Genomic DNA, 21,538 nt, shown 5'->3' on the forward strand with positions numbered 1-21,538 from the left:
TACCAGATCAATAATATTTCTACATTATTAACAGGATAAACACCTTAGTAAACCCGGCTAATTATCTTCGTGGCCTTTGAAAATAGTGGCAGTGAGAGCAAAGCGTTTCAGAATACTGGGCCGGACTTGATCAATGCAAGACACATTATAGGCGTACGCTGTGAACACAATCATAACAACATGGCCTCCATACAGAGACTAAGAAGGAGAAATTAACTCTCTTGAATAGGGAAATGACTGAAAGATCTTTAGTTTTGAAGTTGTATAAGCCTGGATGCCTGCACGCAATACCTCCTGTATATACCGATGTAACTTCCCTTATGACCGTTATCCATTAATGTGACCTTAAATCTCCCTATTGACTATGTTCCAATAACCTATTCCAGTCATCTATTACCCTGCCTGATGATGGTGATGATGATAATGATGATGACGCTGTATTCATCATGACCACCCTCAGGATATCAAGTGATGAAGGTTATGATAACCTCACCACGACCCCATATGCTGATAGTGATGATGGTGCTTCCCCTTCAGATCTTTGATGACCCCTGCAATGACCTCTTCCATAATATGACCCCAGATACTGATGATGGCAATGATGACCTCCTCAGCACGACCCCAGATGCTGATAATGGCAATGATGATCCCATTATGACCCTTCATCCCATCATTACGACCCCAGGTGCTGATAATAACTGTGATGACGCCAGGCGCTGATGATGATGATGACGACCCCCTAACCCCCCTCACCATAACCCGAGGAGCTGATGGTGACGATGATGATTCCCTCAGCTGGTGGTGTTGGTGGTCAAAGCGCCCGCCATCTTAAGGGAAGTGACAAAGGTGGTGTGGCGGTCCTGTCCTCCTCTCCACCCCTGCCATGGCCATTTTCTAGCCGCCCTACCGTCACCCAGGCCGCGGCGACCTAGGTGAGGCTTCTCCCTGCTCTCTAGTTGAAGGCTCACGGGGATGTAGAGCCCGAGATGAGGCAAAAAGCGGAGGAGAGTAATCAGGTGTGCGCTGGTGGTGTTAATACCATGGTCTGGGCAGCAATGTTCGGTCAATTGGGTCACTTTTAGGAGTCCCAGGTCCCTCGGGCAGCTTAGGGTGCTAGTGTGGTGCCCGTGTGGATAGTGTGAGGGCGTGCAGGGCAAGGGAAGTGTGAGGAAAAGGTACAAGTTAAAGGTGTATTGATTGTGTCTCTGGTTCCTCAACATGGTGACCTCTGGCAACTGACTTGAAGCTGGTCTGTGGCATTTAAGTGACAAATACTGGTGCTAGGCAGCCCTGGGCACCCTGGAATTGTGGTAAGGAGCTCAGGGCACAGGGTGGGGGATCACACATCAGCGCACACCTCTCCCTGGGACATATATTTCACGATGCACTTGTTGCTTGCAAATGGCTGAACACAAAGGAAGGCTGTGACCCCTCGCGTTTTTTGGCACCAAGTTGTGACCCTTCCCGTGTTCGTGGCCCCCCATGGTGAGGGCCACGGGGGCACCACACACACACGCACCCGGGCACCAAATATCGGCGGTGATAGTGTAGCAGATTCGTCGAACTTTCATTGTCTTTGGTATGTTCCTTTTTTTTTGTGGGTGGGTGCTCGCACTTGATATATCTTGAGTGTGTGTGTGTGGTTTCTTGTTTTGTGTGTACTAAGGGCCTGCCCACCCTACAGCATCCAAATGTTAGGTGTGGTGGCAGGAAGGCCGTGGTGTTGCATAATTAAGCCAGTTGTGAGCCTATTCATCAGGGCTGACTTGGCTTATGGGCATCTTACAGGTTATCTTAAGTGATGCTGAGGGTGTTCACTATTGTATCATCGTAATTGTTGTAGTAATAGTAGTAGTAGTAGTAAGAGGAGTAGGAGGAACAGTGATTTTGTATATCAAGATACTTTGTGTTTCAGGCACAATGACAGGGGAAGAGGGTGGTGGTGGGTCTGGGGTGAGTGTGTCGGCCATGTGCCTGGTGTGTGGCACCAACCAGGCCAACCTCACCCAGCACCTGTCCCTTCACACCAAGGAGGAGATCATCCGGGCCGTCACCCATGGCCGACCACTGCCTGAGCTGGCCACCCGGAGGCCAGGGCCAGGCCGTCCCCGGAAGATAGCCATCCCACCAACTCCCCTGGCCACTGTGGCCCCTCTCTCCCTGCGCCCGCCCACGAGCCAGCCACAGCTGCTGCTCACCGGCAGCCAGGCCCAGCAGGCTCCTGTGACAGCTACTATGGCTCCCACACCCCAGGTTGCCCCGGCACCACAGCCAGCAGCCTCGCAGCCTGTCAGGCTGAGCTCCATTGGACCCTTGATCCAGCCACCCCGAAATGCCATGCCATTGACCCCCAACTCAGTGCAACCCAACACTCCAGCTCCTGCAGGGAACTACCTCCTCATAGGGAACAACATGTTTCCAGCAGGCAGTGTGATATCCAATAACCTTCAGCTGGGGAGTAGTGGGGTGAGCTACATTATCCCAAGCTCAGGGGGTCTTGTGCTGGCTGCAACTGCCCCCCCTACTAGCCAAACTCTGTTGGTGCAGCCCCCTAGCACAGCTCCCCCACCTCCCATGCAGGTGAAGCAACCCCCTCCTGCTGCCCCCCCTATGGCTACATTGCCTGGTGGCATCTACAATGGTGTGACCTGTAGGCCACCTCGACCCATGCAGTCCGATGGCCCCCTATGCATGTTTGAGGGGCCAGCTGCCCCAGTACAAAATGAGGCCCACACACCAACCACAGATGCCATGTGGCAGAAGCCAGCAGGAGTTGGCATCTCTCAGCCAGTGGATGGCAGCAACCCCCTGCGAATGAAGGGTGAGGGAGAGCCGCCATCCCACCGAGCCACCATAAACATTGGTAAGAACATCAGCATCTCCCTGCCCCGGGAGCTGGTGGGCCAGAGGGAGAAGCTCAAGGACATCATCAATCAGGAGCTGGTCCGAGCCCTGCTGATGAACGAGGCCAAGAAGGGCCGTGCTCCCGACGGCGGCCAGCCCTCCACCAGCACCTCCACCAGGAAGACCCTCTACTTCCCTGCCAAGATGGAGGATGAGGAGGTGGTAACTGTGGGTCAGGAATTCTGCCAGGAAGACAATGGCATGGTGATGGATGAAGATGACCAGTACTGTGAGGAGGAGGACCCCCTGGCCTCTGACCCACTCTCAGGCACACCTCACTCTGGAGGAAGCCCTGTTGGATCACTTGGCAACTCCAATGTCTCCTCTCCAGGCAGCAGCATCACTGTTGAACCCACCCTGAATGGAAGCTTCATCACCCCTGATGGCATGACCACCTACCGTACTGAGGGGCCCATGGATGTGGTTTTCAATGAGCGGAACCACTGCGGCCAGCCCTCGGCTGGACCTGGGCCCTCCCTTGTTGTGGCCCACAGTAATGAAGGCTGCGAGAGGGGCGGTGCCAGACAACATTTCCTGGTGAGTAGTGGGCACGAGGTGGGGGAAGAGGTCTGTCAAGGGAGGCCAGACAAGCGGAGTGATGCAGCTGAACCAGAAACTTTGCCAAACGGCAGCATCTCTGGAAATCAGGGTGAGTTAGGTCAGGCTGCAGCAACTCCAATCACCACATCAGCTGTGAGCCATCCTGTGAAGAGGGATCAGGCTGGAGAGGGAGAGGAACAGCCCATGAGTTTCTTGGCAGCAGAGCGGACCCTCAACAGTCTGCTAGGGGCGGCAGGTCTGCAGGAAATGGTGTATGTGGAGGAGCAGGTGCTTGGGGCTGTTGAGGAAGTCTTCTCTGGAGGTCCTTCTGTCTCCACTGCCACAGCCATACCAAGTGCAAGTTCTTCAGACACCAGTGACCAGAAGGCACTGCAGCGGCGGCTGGGCCACTCCTATGCTTCAGGCATTGGGGATCCTCTGTCACAGCTGCCAGCAACCTCCTACAGGGACAACACTCAGGACAAGGAGCAGCAGGATGTCAAGTGTAAATATGAAGTGTGTGGTGTGCAGAGCCAGCCGGCCTCCAGCGTGGGCCAGATGGCGGCGGCATCCGCGGCATACGAGTCACAACACAAGGATGGCACTCAGGGCAAGAAGCACGAGGTGAAGTGCAAGTATGAGGTGGGTGGTTCTTCTGGCCAGTTGAGCTCCAGCGTGGATCATGTGGCCACAGGAACAGCTGCAGGGTACGAGTCACACGCCAGCCACCACCAGCAGCAGCACCAGCATCAGCAGGGTACTTTAGACCTGGCCAGCAGCCACTCCATCAGCAGCAAGGAGGAGATAATGATGCAGGAGGAGATGGATGAGGAGGAGGAGGAGCTGGTGGATGACCCCAGCTTGGTGGTGGACAGCCTGGCTGGGGGCACCATCTTCCCAGATGACCAGATGTTTGAACGGGAGATGGGCGGCCAGCAGGGCGAGGAGGTGATGTCACTCAAGGCATCGGAGACCCTAGCTGACAGTGACAGTGAACGTGCCACTCCACACGAGGAACTCTCAGAAGTAAGGCCACTGCTCTATATTTCATTTCTCCTGCATTATGATTTTTATCTTGTTACTTTTTTGCCTGATTACTGGCACCTCTGAACTTTTTTTTTCTTCCCTTTTGTTTCCCTAAAAAAAAAAAAAAAGAAAATCCCTTGGTCTTTAGCACATTGTAACTCTGGTGGAAAACAGGAGTGTAATTGTTCTTCACCTGTACAGCTGATGTTCTATGACCGGAGCTGCATGTTTGCGGGGGAGCCCGGGCCAGCCAACCTGTCCCCCCGCACCTATCCTGCCATGGACTCCTCAGCCTACCACTCCCTTGCTCCAGCCATGATCTCTCCCATGGACTCTTCTGTGCAGGTGAGGCTGATTCTCTCTCTCTCTCTCTCTCTCTCTCTCTCTCTCTCTCTCTCTCTCTCTCTCTCTCTCTCTCTCTCTCTCTCTCTCTCTCTCTCTCTCTCTCTCTCTCTCTCTCTCTCTCTCTCTCTCTCTCTCTCTCTCTCTCTCTCTCTCTCTCTCTCTCTCTCTCTCTCTCTCTTATACTCAAAGCTTAGTAATTCAAAGGAAAAGAAAGTTGATGTATATTTTCTTATTTAACAGTAATATTATCAACAAATATTGATTTATTTCTAATTACTGGGATTTCTTAGAACATGGTCATCATATATTGATTGTGTGGCACATTCTTGGAAATTTGCTTAATTGGGGGTTAGAATTAATAACAAAAATGGGACCATATGCTGCTGACTGAGAATTAACAAAAAATAGGAATGTATTCTGTTGGATAGATTTTTACCTTGTGATACTTAATAATCCCTAAAAATATTACATAATAAAGCTTGTTATAAACAACTTATCCTCCTGGTCTCCTACCTGCCCAGGTGAGAGACTCCAGGATGAAAAGAAAGATTAGGAAAGTAGCAAATATAATAGTAACAGTAATGATTGGGATTTTATAATTATTATGTGCATGGCCTAATCAGTTGTTACCATCACCACCACAGAAATTGGTGCTCCAGAGTTAGGCACATGGCAGGTACACTTGTCTTGGTCAGCTATTCCTCAGTTATGGTAGCAGTTTGTTTTCATGAAATCTGATCAAGGTTAATGGGACTTTATGGACTTATTGGAGCAACAGAAGCATCATTGAGGATGTTACTGAACTGTCCAGTGTGTTTCATTTACAAATGTTGGGTGTACTTTTGAGTTTGCTCAGTCATGATTTGTGTTGTTGGGGGACCAAGTGTGCCTTGATAGCAAGAGGAATGACCAATTGGCCACTTTGGTCATACACACAGATGGAGCGTACAGACTCAGGAACTCTGCCCAGCCTGGGGGAGGGCAGCTCAGGGAGTGGAGTGGTGGAGCTCACCTCAGAGACCACCATGCACATCACCTCCGACCAGTGCTGCACTGTCATGCCGGCTGAGGGCATGGTCATCAGTCAGCTGTTCCCCGTGCCCTACAGTGAGGCAGCCACCACTCCAGTATCATCTGCCACAGCAACGGCAACCAGCAGCAAGGTGTCATTCTCCGGTGTGATAGAGGACTCAAAGCTGGATAGCAAGGTAAGGCACTATGTTCCTTTGAGTTCCTTCTTGCCAAATGTAAAACAGAAAGGCCAAATGTCTCATAGCTGGGTATAATTTAGGATTGGTAGGAGGAAGGGGTGAAGGAGACATGTCATTCATTACAAGTAGGCCACAAAAGAAAGATGTGAGATGAAGCATAGCTGATGTGAGTGCTCTGACTGTGTCTTTCTCTTGCTAGATCACATTGTTGGAGAGCAGTTGCAGCAGCAGCAGCAGTAGCAGCAGCAGCAGCAGCAGCAGTAGCAGCAGCAGTAGCAGCGGCAACATCAACAGTGGCTTCACCCGGCAGCCCTCTCCAGTCCCATCCACCTCTGGGCTGCAGGGGCTGTCCAGCCAGAAGTCTGTGAAGGAGGATGAAGACTACGAGCTTGAATATGAGTCTGACTGTTACGGAGACAGTGACTCTGACTCCGGGGTGGCCAACCGCAGCCCTCTGGACCTGGACCACTGGAAGTGCGTTGTGTGCAACAAGATGTTCAAAAGCCTGAAAGAGAAGCTGCTACATGCCGGGCAGCACTCCCCTTGTGCTGAAGCCATGGAGAAGTCTGGTGCAATCCGCAGCGCCACAGAGGCCAAGTCCCTGCAGGATGATGTCAATCGGGATGCCGTGGAGGAGGCGGCGGCTCTGGTCGTCCTTAAGTGCAAGGAAGAGATGACTGCTCTCCAGGAGGAGACTCGCTCCATGCTGGAATCCTTCGTTTCAAATGGAGAGTACAAATGTCCTGAGTGCACCCTGTGCTTCCCCTCGGCAGAGATGCTGTTTGAGCACCGCAAGGCAGTTTTCAAGTCGAGGGTGACCTGCCAGGTGTGCCACATGGTTTTCAAGAAGCGGCATGCCAAGATAAAGCACATGAAGACTCACACCGTGGACGACCTCAAGTGCCTCATATGCAACCGTACGTATCCAAACCGCTACTCATGGTCACAGCACCAGCTGTTCCACATGGGGCTGGTGCTCTTTGAGTGTAAGGAATGCGGCCGCAGGTTCCAGCGGAAGTCTGAGCTGGAGGTACACATGCGCACTCACACGGGGGAGCGTCCCTACAGCTGTGCTTCCTGCAAGAGTGCCTTCACCACCCGGCAGGCACTCAAGCGGCACCTGGTGACCCACATGGATGGGCAGGAGGTGGACTGTGATGTGTGCCACAAGACCTACAAGAACATAGTGTGCCTCAACAAGCACCGCCTCAAGGCTCACTCCAAGAACAAGGGCAAGGCCAAAGTGCGGAGGGACTACATGTGCTCCACCTGCAATGAGGTGTTTCCCTCCTCCAAGAAGCTCGCCTGGCACCGAGAGACCCATGAGCGCTGGCCCAAGAAATGCCAGCACTGCGGTGAGTGCTTCGTGCACCAATCCAGCCTTACCAAACACATCCGGCACAAGCATGACCCTCACCACCAGACGCCCGACGGCAAGACAGAGAACAACGCCACCTGTCCCGTCTGCCGCAAGGTGTTCAAGAAGTCGTCGCTGGTGCTGCACCTCCGCACTCACACCGGTGTCAAGCCCTTCCAGTGCAACATCTGCAACAGGAGCTTTGCTGTCAAGTGCAACCTGGAAGCCCACAAGTGGGTCCACATGGGTGTCCGGGACCGCCCCCACAAGTGCAGGTTGTGTGAGCGCAGCTTCCACCGTCAGAAGGACCTGGATGCACACATCCGCAGCCACAAGAACATTCGACCCTTCACCTGCAATGAGTGTGGTAAGTCCTTCATTCACAAAAACAACCTGCAGCTACACGTGCGTGAGCATTCGGGTGAAAAGCAGCACAAGTGCATGTTTTGTGGGAAGGCTTTCTTCAGGAAATACAACCTGGACAACCACGTCCGGATCCACACAGGGGAGACGCCCTACGAGTGCACCATCTGCCGCAAGGATTTCACCCAGAAAAGCAATTACAATGTTCATATGAAGGCATTCCACATTGAGAGGCATGCTGTTCATGAAGAATTATAAAGTTAGGAGTAATAATTGTACAAATATCTAGTTGCTTTTTATAAATTTTTATGGACATGGAAAAAGGAAGAGAGCACCTTAGGGAAAGGCCAGGTTTTAAATGATTTATTTTTCTAAAAATGTATGATTTCATTAGTCTTAAAAATTATGGCATGGCAGAGAGTCACAGAGTGGAGTCATTTATCTGGATGCTGATGAAAGCGAGTTGGCTGAGAGAGTTTACACTGGAGAGAAAAAGTGAATCTTGAAAAATTTTGCAAGAATCTAAATTTTAAAATGGACTCCAGCAGCATGAGCATCACAGACATCTTAAGAAGTGTTTGGTGTTGACAGCTGCCACAGTAACCAGCACACATCTGGTCGGCTTTGTTCCACATTGAGGCCACACCATACCAGTGCGTTTCTGAGAAGAGTCTTCACTCAGCGATGGGGAAGATCATGACAACTCCATGTTCCTTTCAGAGGCAGTGTGTCAGTGGAATAATGCAACTTTCCCAGACATTGTAGGAAGCTGTATAATCAGAAATATCCATATGTGTAAGTGTTGGGTCTTCATGTGTCACTGCCATCTATAAGCTACACAGCAAGGCACCTGCTTTCTCCCTGGTCTCGTGGCACATTCACAGGCCTGGGCAGTAAGGTCTCCACAGCCGTGCTAAATTTCTGAGTGGTGGTGTGATGCTATTAGTCTTTCACCATTGGTAGACGTGCTGCTGCAATGTGAAGGTTATTCCTAGGATCATAAAGTTCCCGAAGAATTTTTAATTGTGTATCATGATGGCAGAATGTTCTGCTTCTTTTAAAAACTGCCCCAGAGTTTTACTTTATTCAGTTGGTATTCTGATTTAGGGGCTAAATTAGCTGCCTGCTTTAATTTATATACAATTTCTTTTAATTTCTCAAGAATGCAGATCCACAGATAATAGACAATTGGTTTACACAGAGGGCGAGGCAGCTGTTGCTGTGTCTCTCCCTTGGCTTCGTGAAAGTTTTGGTTAGGATGGTGGCAAGCTCCACACGAAACTGTTTTTTAATTTTTAAGTGATTTTATGTTAAATTTGTACTATTTATTGCATCTATTTATTTGGACATGCAACAATTTTCCTGATAAATTAGGGCCACTGGGAGAAAGGGGCCATTTTGATTGTGCAATTGGAAAAAAAACTAATTATTTTTTCAACGCACCGCATATTTTATGAATGACCTCTAAATGTATCCATCGGTGTGACCTCTGAGTGCCTGTTGCCCGGTGAGGGTGTGTGTGCTCGTGCTCACAAAGGCCAGACACAGAGTTGGCCACACCACCCCCAGGACTCGCCGTGAAGGCCCGCGTTGTCGTAAGAGGCGAATGGCAATACAGTGTGATGTAGTTAGTGAGCTCATAGGATTTTTTTACCGTGTCTGTAATTCTTAAGCTACCCATTTTTGTATAGTGTGACTAAAATTTCTTGAACATTTTCTCTCTCTCTCTCTCTCTCTCTCTCTCTCTCTCTCTCTCTCTCTCTCTCTCTCTCTCTCTCTCTCTCTCTCTCTCTCTCTCTCTCTCTCTCTCTCTCTCTCTCTCTCTCTCTCTCTCTCTCTCTCTCTCTCTCTCTCTCTCTCTCTCTCTCTCTCTCTCTCTCTTACCTGTGTGATCAATTAGTGCAGAGAGTGAAATGTGATGTGTGTGTAGCAATGTTTGGAAGACATACTCATCAATTCATTACAATTCAACTTTTTTCTTTATTTTTTTCTTTATCTTATCATTTCAACTTTTTATTTTATTTATTTTTTATTTATTTATTTTTTTATTCATGATGCATACCTTCTGTTGTGAGATTAGGAGTCCTGTCTTCATTATTTTCCACCTTGTCCTTGTTTTGCCACTTCTAAACACTTGAGTCCTCGCAGGGAATGTGTTCTTCAGCTCTTTGTTAGCTTTCCTGCTGCTGCTGATGCTGCTGCTGCTGCTGCTGCTGTGCTGATGCTTCATGGCAGACAAAACTTACCTTGATAGATTCTGTAATGTGCCAACTTGGCAGAGAACTAGATGAAGAGATGAGGTAAGATGTTTTGCTGGGTGGCCTGGAATAGACAGCAAAGCATGTTGGAGGCCCTTGTCTTGTACTGAACCTAGAGAAGCTGATGATGATAGTCATTGTGCTTTTAATTCTGTATTTAATCCACACCGCAGTCAGTGTAGCATCTCTCAGTAGGGAGCAGCAGAAGCAACAGCAGCAGCAGCAACCAGATGAAGGCTGAGCAAGACTTATAGGCAGCTGCCTTCCTTCTTTAGCCCTCAACTGAAGAAGTTAGGGTGGCTGGCTGTCAGACTGGAGGCCGCCACTGGAAGGCCATGATCTCCAGTTCCTTCCATAAAGGTGCAAATTGCAATAGAGTACATACTGTATATATTGTCTGAGAAGCATTGGAGGACCCTGTATCTTGATGGAATTGAAATGTGTATTTTATAACAAGGAAAACATTATTCTATAGCAAATTAAAGGATAAGGTTACATTTTTCTGTTTGTTATTGGTTTGTAATTCATACGTTGTTGATTTGCATGGAAGCCACTTCAAGTCATGCAGCGCTTTCAGAGAACGCTACTGAGGCGTTAGTGCAATATAGAGACGAGAGTGTGTACCTGGAGTCGCAGTGAGGGTGAAATATGTTTGTTGCTGTGAGTGTCGTAGCATTTAAGTGCGAGTGTCACCTCACTGGATGGTTCCTCGCGTGAAACTGCCACGTACCATATTTATTTAGTTACCCGAACACACCCACTCTTCCCCCCCCCCCTATCTTCCATACCTCCCCCATGCTTCCTGTCCCCCTCAAGTGATGTGCATTTCATGATATCTTTGTGACTGACAATACCCGTTGCACTGGGGACCTTGTTAAAAGCTGGCGGTGGCATGTTCCTCACTTTTGTAGTGGCACTGACCCTGCGGCCTCTTGGACTCCCAACACCCTCCCTGCCCAGCGTGACCCTGCTTGTGGCCTGGCGTGTTAGTGTTAGTTACCAGCCAACGGTCGGAGATTCAAGTGCCACTCGTGACCAGAGATGTAGAGTCAGACGATGTGAATGGAGAAAAAGACTTGGTGTGTCTGGAAGGAAAAATACGGTCTTGTGTTATAGAAACCAGAGCTTTGGGAACATAACAAGCACCAGCTCTGTAAATCTCAAAGTGCCAAAAAGGAAAAGAGAAGAAAAGAATGGGCAGTTTTTATTGAGAGTGATTTGTGCAGCCGACTGACGCCTTAGCGCTCATCCCCTCTGCTGCTCCTACCGGCAGTCACCGCTGCGAAGGGATCAGTCTGCCATGGAGTGTGGCTCACGTGGGGCCACAGTGAAGCTGGTGGCGCTTTTATAGATGCTTTTCTGTCTGTCTGTAGGAATAATGGACTAGCCTAAGCTTTTTATACTCACAGTATTGTATGGTCGTGTGTCGTCTCCTTAATACTCCATCTGTTGTATGGGGTGCTCGGGACAAGAAAACCTGTAAATGTGGACCATTCAGTCTTATATTATTTATTATCATTACTACTTTTGTAAGAGGTCGTTGAGTGTGCAGTTGCATAGCAAAAGTGCAAATAGGACAGACTAATGCACCACTGGGCAGTGATGGAAGGTATTTATCGTGCATTTTTGTTTTGTTCATGCCGAGCCCTTTCGTTCAAGACCCCACAGTGCGGTGCACCACCATTTGGTCGGAAGACGGGAGCCTCTTTTTGTTGTGAGGGTGACCCTGCTTTCGTCGTAAGTGTTAATTGTTACTTTACGATAATCTCTCCTTTCTGATTTTTGCTCCCTCCATCCCTCCCTACACGTTTTTCTTGGCGAGACCTCTTGTATTTCGCCTCCATCACATTCGTTAACGAGTGTTGCAGATTCCTGTCCCTCCTTCCCATCCCTGACCCACCTGTCTCTTCCCTTCCACCCTCTGCTGTAACTCCACCTGTGTTTTGTTATGTAGGATGTATGTTACCAGTCTTAGGGCTACTTAAATGTGTAGCTTTATTTATAACCTTGTAAGCTTTAAATTTAATGTATGCTTGTCAAGAAATAGTGTGAAAGTTTTATGTAACCCAGTAGATAGAAATTATAGTTTAAGAAATTGTGTGGGCTGTTTTATTTAAATCCATGGATCTAGTGTTTGGTGTTTATGAGCCTGAGATAATGGAAGATCAAGGCACGGGTGAGTCTTAACATAAAAAAAATACCTGTAAGTTATTGATACTGTCTTGGCTATGCCAAAAACTATGGTTAAGAAACTAGTTATTATTCGTTGGCCTGCTGGATTCTTGCAGCATCTTGTATGTTCCTCAAGTTGTGAAGCTGAGCGTTACTTTGCGTGAGCGGCCTGTACCCACGGGCGCATGTGGACTGTTGAGTCGGGGGGTGGGTGGCGGGGGGGACTGAACGTTTGATTTACCCGTCATTTTTTTATTCTTTTTATTTTTATTTATTTATTTTATTTATTTATTTTTTTTTTCATAACACCATGTGGCTACATCATCGGTGAAACAACAAAACATCGAAACTCGTGCGTAAAGCGAGGGGAAAAGTGGGGGACATGCACAGTTGTATGTATTTTTTTTTTTTTTTTTTTTTTATGTAGGAAGGATACTGGCCAAAGGCAACAAAAATCTAATAAAAAAAAAATGCCCACTGAAATGCCAGTCCCATAAAAGGGTCAAAGCAGTGGTCAAAAATTGGTGGATAAGTGTCTTGAAACCTCCCTCTTGAAGGAATTCAAGTCATAGGAAGGTGGAAATACAGAAGCAGGCAGGGAGTTCCAGAGTTTACCAGAGAAAGGGATATATGATTGAGAATACTGGTTAACTCTTGCGTTAGAGAGGTGGACAGAATAGGGGTGAGAGAAAGAAGAAAGTCTTGTGCAGCGAGGCCGCAGAAGGAGGGGAGGCATGCAGTTAGCAAGATCAGAAGAGCAGTTAGCATGAAAATAGCGGTAGAAGACGGCTAGATATGCAACATTGCGGCGGTGAGAGAGGCTGAAGACAGTCAGTTAGAGGAGAGGAGTTGATGAGACGAAAAGCTTTTGATTCCACCCTGTCTAGAAGAGCAGTATGAGTGGAACCCCCCCCCCCCAGACATGTGAAGCATACTCCATACATGGACGGATAAGGCCCTTGTACAGAGTTAGCAGCTGGGGGGGTGAGAAAAACTGGCGGAGACGTCTCAGAACACCTAACTTCATAGAAGCTGTTTTAGCTAGAGATGAGATGTGAAGTTTCCAGTTCAGATTATAAGTAAAGGACAGACCGAGGATGTTCAGTGTAGAAGAGGGGGACAGTTGAGTGTCATTGAAGAAGAGGGGATAGTTGTCTGGAAGGTTGTGTCGAGTTGATAGATGGAGGAATTGAGTTTTTGAGACATTGAACAATACCAAGTTTGCTCTGCCCCAATCAGAAATTTTAGAAAGATCAGAAGTCAGGCGTTCTGTGGCTTCCCTGCGTGATATGTTTACCTCCTGAAGGATTGGACGTCTATGAAAAGACGTGGAAAAGTGTAGGGTGGTATCATCAGCGTAGGAGTGGATAGGACAAGAAGTTTGGTTTAGAAGATCATTAATGAATAATAAGAAGAGAGTGGGTGACAGGACAGAACCCTGAGGAACACCACTGTTAATAGATTTAGATGAAGAACAGTGACCGTCTACCACAGCAGCAATAGAACGGTCAGAAAGGAAACTTGAGATGAAGTTACAGAGAGAAGGATAGAAACCGTAGGAGGGTAGTTTGGAAATCAAAGCTTTGTGCCAGACTCTATCAAAGGCTTTTGATATGTCCAAGGCAACAGCAAAAGTTTCACCAAAATCTCTAAAAGAGGATGACCAAGACTCAGTAAGGAAAGCCAGAAGATCACCAGTAGAGCGGCCTTGACGGAACCCATACTGGCGATCAGATAGAAGGTTGTGAAGTGATAGATGTTTAAGAATCTTCCTGTTGAGGATAGATTAAAAAACTTTAGATAAGCAGGAAATTAAAGCAATAGGACGGTAGTTTGAGGGATTAGAGCGGTCACCCTTTTTAGGAACAGGTTGAATGTAGGCAAACTTCCAGCAAGAAGGAAAGGTAGATGTTAACAGACAGAGCTGAAAGAGTTTGACTAGGCAAGGTGCAAGCACGGAGGCACAGTTTCGGAGAACAATAGGAGGGACCCCATCAGGTCCATAAGCCTTCCGAGGGTTTAGGCCAGCGAGGGCATGGAAAACATCATTGCGAAGAATTTTAATAGGTGGCATGAAGTAGTCAGAGGGTGGAGGAGAGGGAGGAACAAGCCCAGAATTGTCCAAGGTAGAGTTTTTAGCAAAGGTTTGAGCAAAGAGTTCAGCTTTAGAAATAGATGTGATAGCAGTGGTGCCATCTGGTTGAAGTAGAGGAAGGAAAGAAGAAGAAGCAAAGTTATTGGAGATATTTTTGGCTAGATGCCAGAAATCACGAGGGGAGTTAGATCTTGAAAGGTTTTGACATTTTCTGTTAATTAATCATTGCGAAGAATTTTAATAGGTGGCATGAAGTAGTCAGAGGGTGGAGGAGAGGGAGGAACAAGCCCAGAATCGTCCAAGGTAGAGTTTTTAGCAAAGGTTTGAGCAAAGAGTTCAGCTTTAGAAATAGATGTGATAGCAGTGGTGCCATCTGGTTGAAGTAGAGGAGGGAAAGAAGAAGAAGCAAAGTTATTGGAGATATTTTTGGCTAGATGCCAGAAATCACGAGGGGAGTTAGATCTTGAAAGTTTTTGACATTTTCTGTTAATTAAGGAGTTTTTGGCTAGTTGGAGAACAGACTTGGCATGGTTCCGGGCAGAAATATAAAGTGCATGAGATTCTGGTGATGGAAGGCTTAAGTACCTTTTGTGGGCCACCTCTCTATCATGTATAGCACGAGAACAAGCTGTGTTAAACCAAGGTTTAGAAGGTTTAGGATGAGAAAAAGAGTGAGGAATGTATGCCTCCATGCCAGACACTATCACCTCTGTTATGCGCTCAGCACACAAAGACGGGTCTCTGACACGGAAGCAGTAGTATTCCAAGGAAAATCAGCAAAATACCTCCTCAGGTCCCCCCAACTAGCAGAGGCAAAACGCCAGAAGCACCTTCGCTTAGGGGGATCCTGAGGAGGGAGGGATTGGAGTGATAGGACAAGATAAAGATATGAGATTGTGATCGGAGGAGCCCAACGGAGAAGAAAGGGTGACAGCATAAGCAGAAGGATTAGAGGTCAAGAAAAGGTCAAGAATGTTGGGCGTATCTCCAAGACGGTCAGGAATACGAGTAGGGTGTTGCACCAATTGCTCTAGGTCATGGAGGATAGCAAAGTTGTAGGCTAGTTCACCAGGATGGTCAGTGAAGGGAGAGGAAAGCCAAAACTGGTGGTGAACATTGAAGTCTCCAAGAATGGAGATCTCTGCAAAAGGGAAGAGGGTCAGAATGTGCTCCACTTTGTAGCAGTCAAAGAATTTCTTGTAGTCAGAGGAGTTAGGAGAGAGGTATACAGCACAAATAAATTTAGTATGAGAATGACTCTGTAGTCGTAGCCAGATGGTGGAAAACTCGGAAGATTCAAGAGCGTGGGCACGAGAGCAGGTTAAGTCATTGCGCACATAAACGCAGCATCCAGCTTTGGATCGAAAATGAGGATAGAGAAAGTAGGAGGGAACAGAAAAGGGGCTACTGTCAGTTGCCTCAGACACCTGAGTTTCAGTGAGGAAAAGAAGATGAGGTTTAGAAGAGGAGAGGTGGTGTTCTACAGATTGATAATTAGATCTTAGACCGCGAATGTTGCAGAAGTTAATGAAGAAAAAGTTGAGGGGGGTGTCAAGACTCTTAGGGTCGTCGACAGAAAGGCAGTCCGACCTGGGGACATTTATGGTCCCCTCCCCAGATGGGGACTCCGAGGCTGGTGTAGGAGTCGCCATGATGATTTTAAAATTTTTGAGTGAAGGGTGTGTGTGTTATTAGGTGCTTGTAGTTTTGTGTGGAGGAAGAGAGTTGTCTTTAGAGGGCAGGCTGTGACTACCCCCTTGTGTTGTGAGACACAAAGGGAAACGTTCAGTGAGGTCACAGCTGAGTTTAATGATAAGTTCACAGCACCCCCTGAACAGTGCTTTAGACCTCACTGGGTTGATAGGTAGTAGATTGGGAAAAGAAGATTTTAGTGAGGCCTCAGAAGAATAAAGCATGAGAATGACATGGCTGCATACGGAGAGCACAGCTTGGTCATTTTCATCAAATCATGATTCAATTTTCATAACTTTGCCCACGCTGGTGTAGTATGTTGATGTACGATGGAAGTCTTTAGCTTTTTTTTTTTTTCTTTCTTTTTTTGCTAATTCTCCAACGAGTGCTTGAAACGAAATACTCTCCTGCGTGGAAGTCTCGCTTCCTTGAAGGAGAATGGTGTGTCACACTTAGATGATCTGCTCTGCAGTATCACGCATTTTTTCTGCACTCACCCAAGCAGCTTCCAAATTCTCCTCAGTTCTTGCATCAAACAGATTTCCTTTGGCTGCTATGGCTGACCTGGCTGTTATATCCATAGTCTTCCCCTGGAGATGACTGTGGAGGCTGGTTGTATTGTACAGGACAATTTTCAGCACATATACTTTGATGAGGAAATCAAAATAACATACAGCATTCGGTAATACGCGACTGTCCGAATAAGTCTTGGGATATGAACAGTGCCTTAACAATATGGGATGACTGCTCAGCCACAGCTTTCACTGCCTCATGTCTGCAGCACCATCGTGTGACGCTCACAGACTTTAGCGTTCACAGGATGCGTTCTCCATCGACTGAGATGCTTTCGAGAAGTGCAAGACGCTTGGGACTGCAGGAAAAACTGTAGACTGAAAAAAAGCCCAAGGCATGACGAGGTGGTCTACTGCACGTCTGTGAGCGTATCTTGAATAGCCAAATTCAAGTGATACCCATAATAGTGAACGTACTCGGGAGGCACCAGGTCTCCCTGTTCGTCTGCCTGGCTTGAAGATATCTCACGAAGATATTTTCGGATTTCTATTCAATGTTGGGTAAAGGTTAGCTTAAGGTTAAGGAACAATTGATTTGATTTTGAGGTGGATCCAGATACTCACTAGGATCACTAGTGTAACAGTCATCCATGATTTCAAATGAGGTGACGCGTAGTTTGGGTTGCCGTCAGAGGCGCATGACTAAGTCCTAATCAGTGGTCGTGATAGAGAAAAAAATAGATTATGAAGCATGTGCAGCCACACAAGTGATATGATAAGTAATATGGGATGAGTAACGCGGCAAGGCCGCATGTAGGAAAAAAGACGTGCTAGCCTGTGTGGTAGGCGGGCTGGGGAGGGCAGGGAGGGGCAGAGTGACCCTCGCCCGCCCAGCTGCTGACCCCGCTGCCACACGCCTCTAGATCTTGATGCTCGCCAGCCTTGCTGACCCTCAGGCCTCCGCTCGCTGCTTTTTGTCGCCTGTCAGCCGCTGCTTGCCCCTCAAAGAAACATCAGAGGCCGGGAAGTGTTCTCGGCCTTGCTGGGCCGCTCATAGCAGCAGCGCATGAAGGGACCGAGGCTGCAGGGTGCTGCTATTGTTATTTTGATTAATGTAACTTTTTATTTTTATCATTGATGTTGAAAAAGAGAAACCGAGAAATAATGAATGACTAAGAAAATAATAATAGATAATAATTAAATAGCAAAAAAAAAAGTCTGATTTTCGAGTTATGCTTCTTTCAAGTTATGCTTCTATCCCTCATCACCAACGATCTCGGGAGACCTGGTGGAAAGCGGAATTTTGGGTGGGGGGGTAACATTAAATCGAGTAATGTGTGTTGCAGAAGAGGTCGGAAATCAATAAAATCACATAAAAAAATCAATGAAAAGTCATAAATTACTCCTTTGGCGGCGGCGGCCGACGTCGCCTCCGCCAAAGGTGTAATTTATGTGTTTGTTACGGAAAAGATGTAGAAAATCAATTAATTCACTACATGTATCACCAGGGGGAAAAAAAAAAAAAGGCACAAAAAAAAATCGTTGACTGGGTAACCATTTCCAATTTTCTTTCAATAAAACTTGGGCCAATCACATGACATCAGATGTCCATCATTACGTGCATTGTGTATACTTAAGGTAGGAGAGTGTAAGTGCGGTGACCTCTGTATGGCATCAGCAGGACTCAGGGCTGATGGTTCTCGCGTCCGACACCGCCCGCCGGCGCCCACTTGCCACAAGACATTTAAACTTCAACGCGTTCCCGCCACAATAGCCGTATTCTCGCAACGCTGTAGGTGTGCTTAGATTTTTCTCCTGGCTTCACTTGTCTTATTGTGGGTATGTGTGGACGTGCGCGTGGTCTCTGGGAAGGTGCAGCACCCGATAATTAAAGTGAGGGAGTGGCTGTGGACAAACCCGAAGGCTGGACACGGCGCGAGTTTCGGACGCCGGGCACCTGTTTACCTGAGTCTGGTACGCTATGAGTGACAACCCCAGCCTGCCAGGACGCCTCTTGCTAAACACTCAACACCCACAGTGACACAGTAGTCAGGGCGTGCGTTACCCAGTTCACAAGTATTCGACATATCACCTGCTGTGAGGGTGAGGGAGGAAATGTAGGTGAGAGGAAGGAAAGAGGTGAGAGGCTGGCGGCGCGGGCAGGGAGTGAGCAGCAGACAGCCGCCAGCCAGTCAGTGCGAAGCCGTGGTGGCGGGAGGTTGACCCTCACTGTGACTCGTCGCGGCCAAAGAAACACGTGATGTATAATGTTTAGTGCAGTGACAGTGGTGAATGGTGAACAAAACTAAGACACAAGGCTCTGTAGCTCAACGGTGCTTCACGGTGAAAGGAAACCCGGGAAAGAATTCACGGAAACAGACCCACGCTGGCCAAGATCCACCAAGGCTGTGAGGTAAGTAGGACAAACACACATACACACACACACACACACACACACACACACAGGTACAAGATTACAAGCACAGGTGTAAGGTGGAAGTGGTGTTTGGATGTGGGTCTTAGTGTGCTTGTAAGAGATACTTGGGTGTGTGGCGGCATCCAGTGTGTGTGTGTGTGTGTGTGTGTGTGGTGTCGGGTTAGGTGAGCACAATGCACTTTGGGCGAAGCTATTGACCGCAGGGTAGGGCTGATTGGAGACTGATGCAGTGTGTGTGTGTGTGTGTGTGTGTGTGTGTGTGTGTGTTCGTTTTGTAGTTATTGTTTCTTTCTTTTTTTTCTTCTTTATTATTGTTATTACTTCTACATTGTACGTCATTTTACCTATTTCTATGTTGTTCACGTTTTCCTTTCTCTCGGTGGAGACAAAAGCAATTGATGTGATAAATAAAGGGAAGAAAGAAGGAAAAAAACATAACAGTACTAGCCAGAAACATGACTACATATAAATAAAATAATAAATGAAATGAATAAACTAAACTAAACAAAGCGATGATACATTTAGATACTGAAGAAGAAGATGCAGCGATGGACGAAATCAATAAGATGATGAATATGCGATGGAAATATGAGTGTTCTGAGGATGACGGCGTAGTGATGATGGCTGACTGGTGGTGAGCTTTGCGGTGACACGTGGGAAAACTTATAGGTGTTAGCATGTAGTGTACCGTTGTAGGGGAAGGCAGGAGCGGTGTTGCAGGTAGCGGCGTGGGACATGACGGTGGTGGTGGTGGTGGTAGTAGTAGTGGTGGTTAGGCTAAATTATGAACGTGCAGAAAATTTGCTTCTTATAAGTCCAAGTTTGTTTTGGTTAGAAATTGCTGGAGTGTCTGTTCTTTCTTTATTTCTTTATTTTTATTCTTTTTATTTTTTGCATTTTATCTGGAATTACTTGTTTTTGTCTTGTTTTCCTTTATACTTAAGTAACTTCAGCATTCGCTTTACATTTCTAATTACTTGGGGTGGCCACGCTAAACGTCCTGCCACGGTGGGGAACTGCTCAAAAAGGACACGATCTACACATCGTCTACACATCATCAAACACACTTAGGCCACTCCTCTCAAACGTTTCTCGGCACAACTTTCAACTCCGGTAGAAGTCACCGAAGTTTTGAAGCGCGTTTTCATAATCCCAGTGATAGCATAACAATAAGTACACTATCAATGTAATAAAAAAAAAAACCTATGAAATCCCGACTGATCATCGTGGCCTTTGAAAAAAGATAAAGAGTTTTAAATTCCTGATCCTATAGTGGTGGTGGCGGTGGTGGTGGAGTACACAAGCGTAGTGGTAGTGGTGGAACCGGTGGTGGGTGTTGGTGGGGGTGAGGGCGACGGTTACAAGTCTTCCCTGGGGTGATGCAGGGGTGGGAGGGGAAGAGGTAGTGGCGAGAAGCGGATGGGAGGACGACGAGGAGAGAGAGAGAGAGAGAGAGAGAGAGAGAGAGAGAGAGAGAGAGAGAGAGAGAGGGGGGAGGAAGGGGGAGAAGGAAGGAAGGAGTCATGATTATGTTCTGTAAAAATATATGATGAGTTTGTTCGTAGGAAGTGTCTTAGATTTTGTGATTTTTTATAATGAGAGCAAAAAAAAATGTTAATGAGCTGAAGAAGAGTTTAATGTGTTAGTAAGGCATCAGTTACGACTACTACTACTACTACTACTACTACTACTACTACTACTACTACTACTACTACTACTACTACTACTACTACTACTATTAATACTACTACTGCTGCTGCTGCTGCTGCTGCTGCTGCTGCTGCTGCTGCTGCTGCTGCTGCTGCTGCTACTACTACTACTACTACTACTACTACTACTACTACTACTACTACTACTACTACTACTACTACAATTTGCATTCACTGGAATATTTTTGCATTTGATTAATTATTTTACTGCATTAAAATTAAACTTTAATTAACACTCTCTCTCTCTCTCTCTCTCTCTCTCTCTCTCTCTCTCTCTCTCTCTCTCTCTCTCTCTCTCTCTCTCTCTCTCTCTCTCTCTCTCTCCATCCTTCTTTTCGGCTCTGAAAGTAGGTAGGCTCTTAACAGGAAACTCTAGACAGGTTAATTATTGTCTAACATGTGTGTGTGTGTGTGTGTGTGTGTGTGTGTGTGTGTGTGTGTGTGTGTGTGAGTGTGAGTGTGTGTGAAAGCACAATAGGTGTACCTAACATTCGATGAGAGGGAAGGCGGCACGAGCAGAAGTGAAAGGTGATTGCAAAGAGAGAGAGAGAGAGAGAGAGAGAGAGAGAGAGAGAGAGAGAGAGAGAGAGAGAGAGAGAGAGAGAGAGAGAGAGAGAGAGTGCATACAGGTGTAGGTAAGTCAGTCATTAGGGAATCGTGTCACTCTTCACAACACACCTGTTCAACACACACACACACACACACACACACACACACACACACACACACACACACACACACACACACACACACACACACACGCACGCACGCACGCACGCACGCACATAGGCACACTGAACAATGGCCTTTCAACAATTTTGCGTGTGGCGTGACTTGTCTTAGCCATCAATGATACGCGTGCAAAGAAAAGAGAAAAGATTGCATGAAAAAAAATGTAAAAATACTTTCATTTTAAG

General features: G+C 47.2%; 2 protein-coding genes across 2 annotated transcripts in view; both read left to right on the plus strand.

Annotated features, from left to right (window-relative positions):
• The first annotated feature begins 792 nt into the window (after positions 1-792).
• On the plus strand, positions 793-12,104 carry LOC135114881 (uncharacterized). Its single transcript, XM_064031082.1, has 5 exons — positions 793-932; positions 1,916-4,470; positions 4,672-4,815; positions 5,754-6,023; positions 6,226-12,104. Exons 2-5 carry the CDS (start codon positions 1,921-1,923, stop codon positions 8,002-8,004), a joined length of 4,743 nt encoding a protein of 1,580 aa, XP_063887152.1. The 5' UTR covers positions 793-932; positions 1,916-1,920; the 3' UTR covers positions 8,005-12,104.
• Positions 12,105-12,125: 21 nt separating this feature from the next.
• The window catches only part of LOC135115146 (protein piccolo-like), a 65,126-nt gene continuing 55,713 nt past the window's right edge, over positions 12,126-21,538 (plus strand). Inside the window, exon 1 of the mRNA XM_064031648.1 lies at positions 12,126-12,180. Within this exon, the coding sequence (XP_063887718.1) occupies positions 12,126-12,180 (55 nt within the window). The remainder of the gene's footprint in view (positions 12,181-21,538) is intronic.

Source organism: Scylla paramamosain, chromosome 28 (assembly GCF_035594125.1).
Source record: "Scylla paramamosain isolate STU-SP2022 chromosome 28, ASM3559412v1, whole genome shotgun sequence".
Taxonomy (NCBI): domain Eukaryota; kingdom Metazoa; phylum Arthropoda; class Malacostraca; order Decapoda; family Portunidae; genus Scylla; species Scylla paramamosain.

Excerpts from the sequence above, each read along its gene's own strand:
- LOC135114881 (XM_064031082.1), top strand. The coding sequence starts at position 1,921 with ATGACAGGGGAAGAGGGTGGTGGTGGGTCTGGGGTGAGTGTGTCGGCC. Across the intron at positions 4,471-4,671 it reads CACACGAGGAACTCTCAGAA|CTGATGTTCTATGACCGGAG; the intron begins GTAAGGCCACTG and ends TCACCTGTACAG. Across the intron at positions 6,024-6,225 it reads ACTCAAAGCTGGATAGCAAG|ATCACATTGTTGGAGAGCAG; the intron begins GTAAGGCACTAT and ends TTCTCTTGCTAG.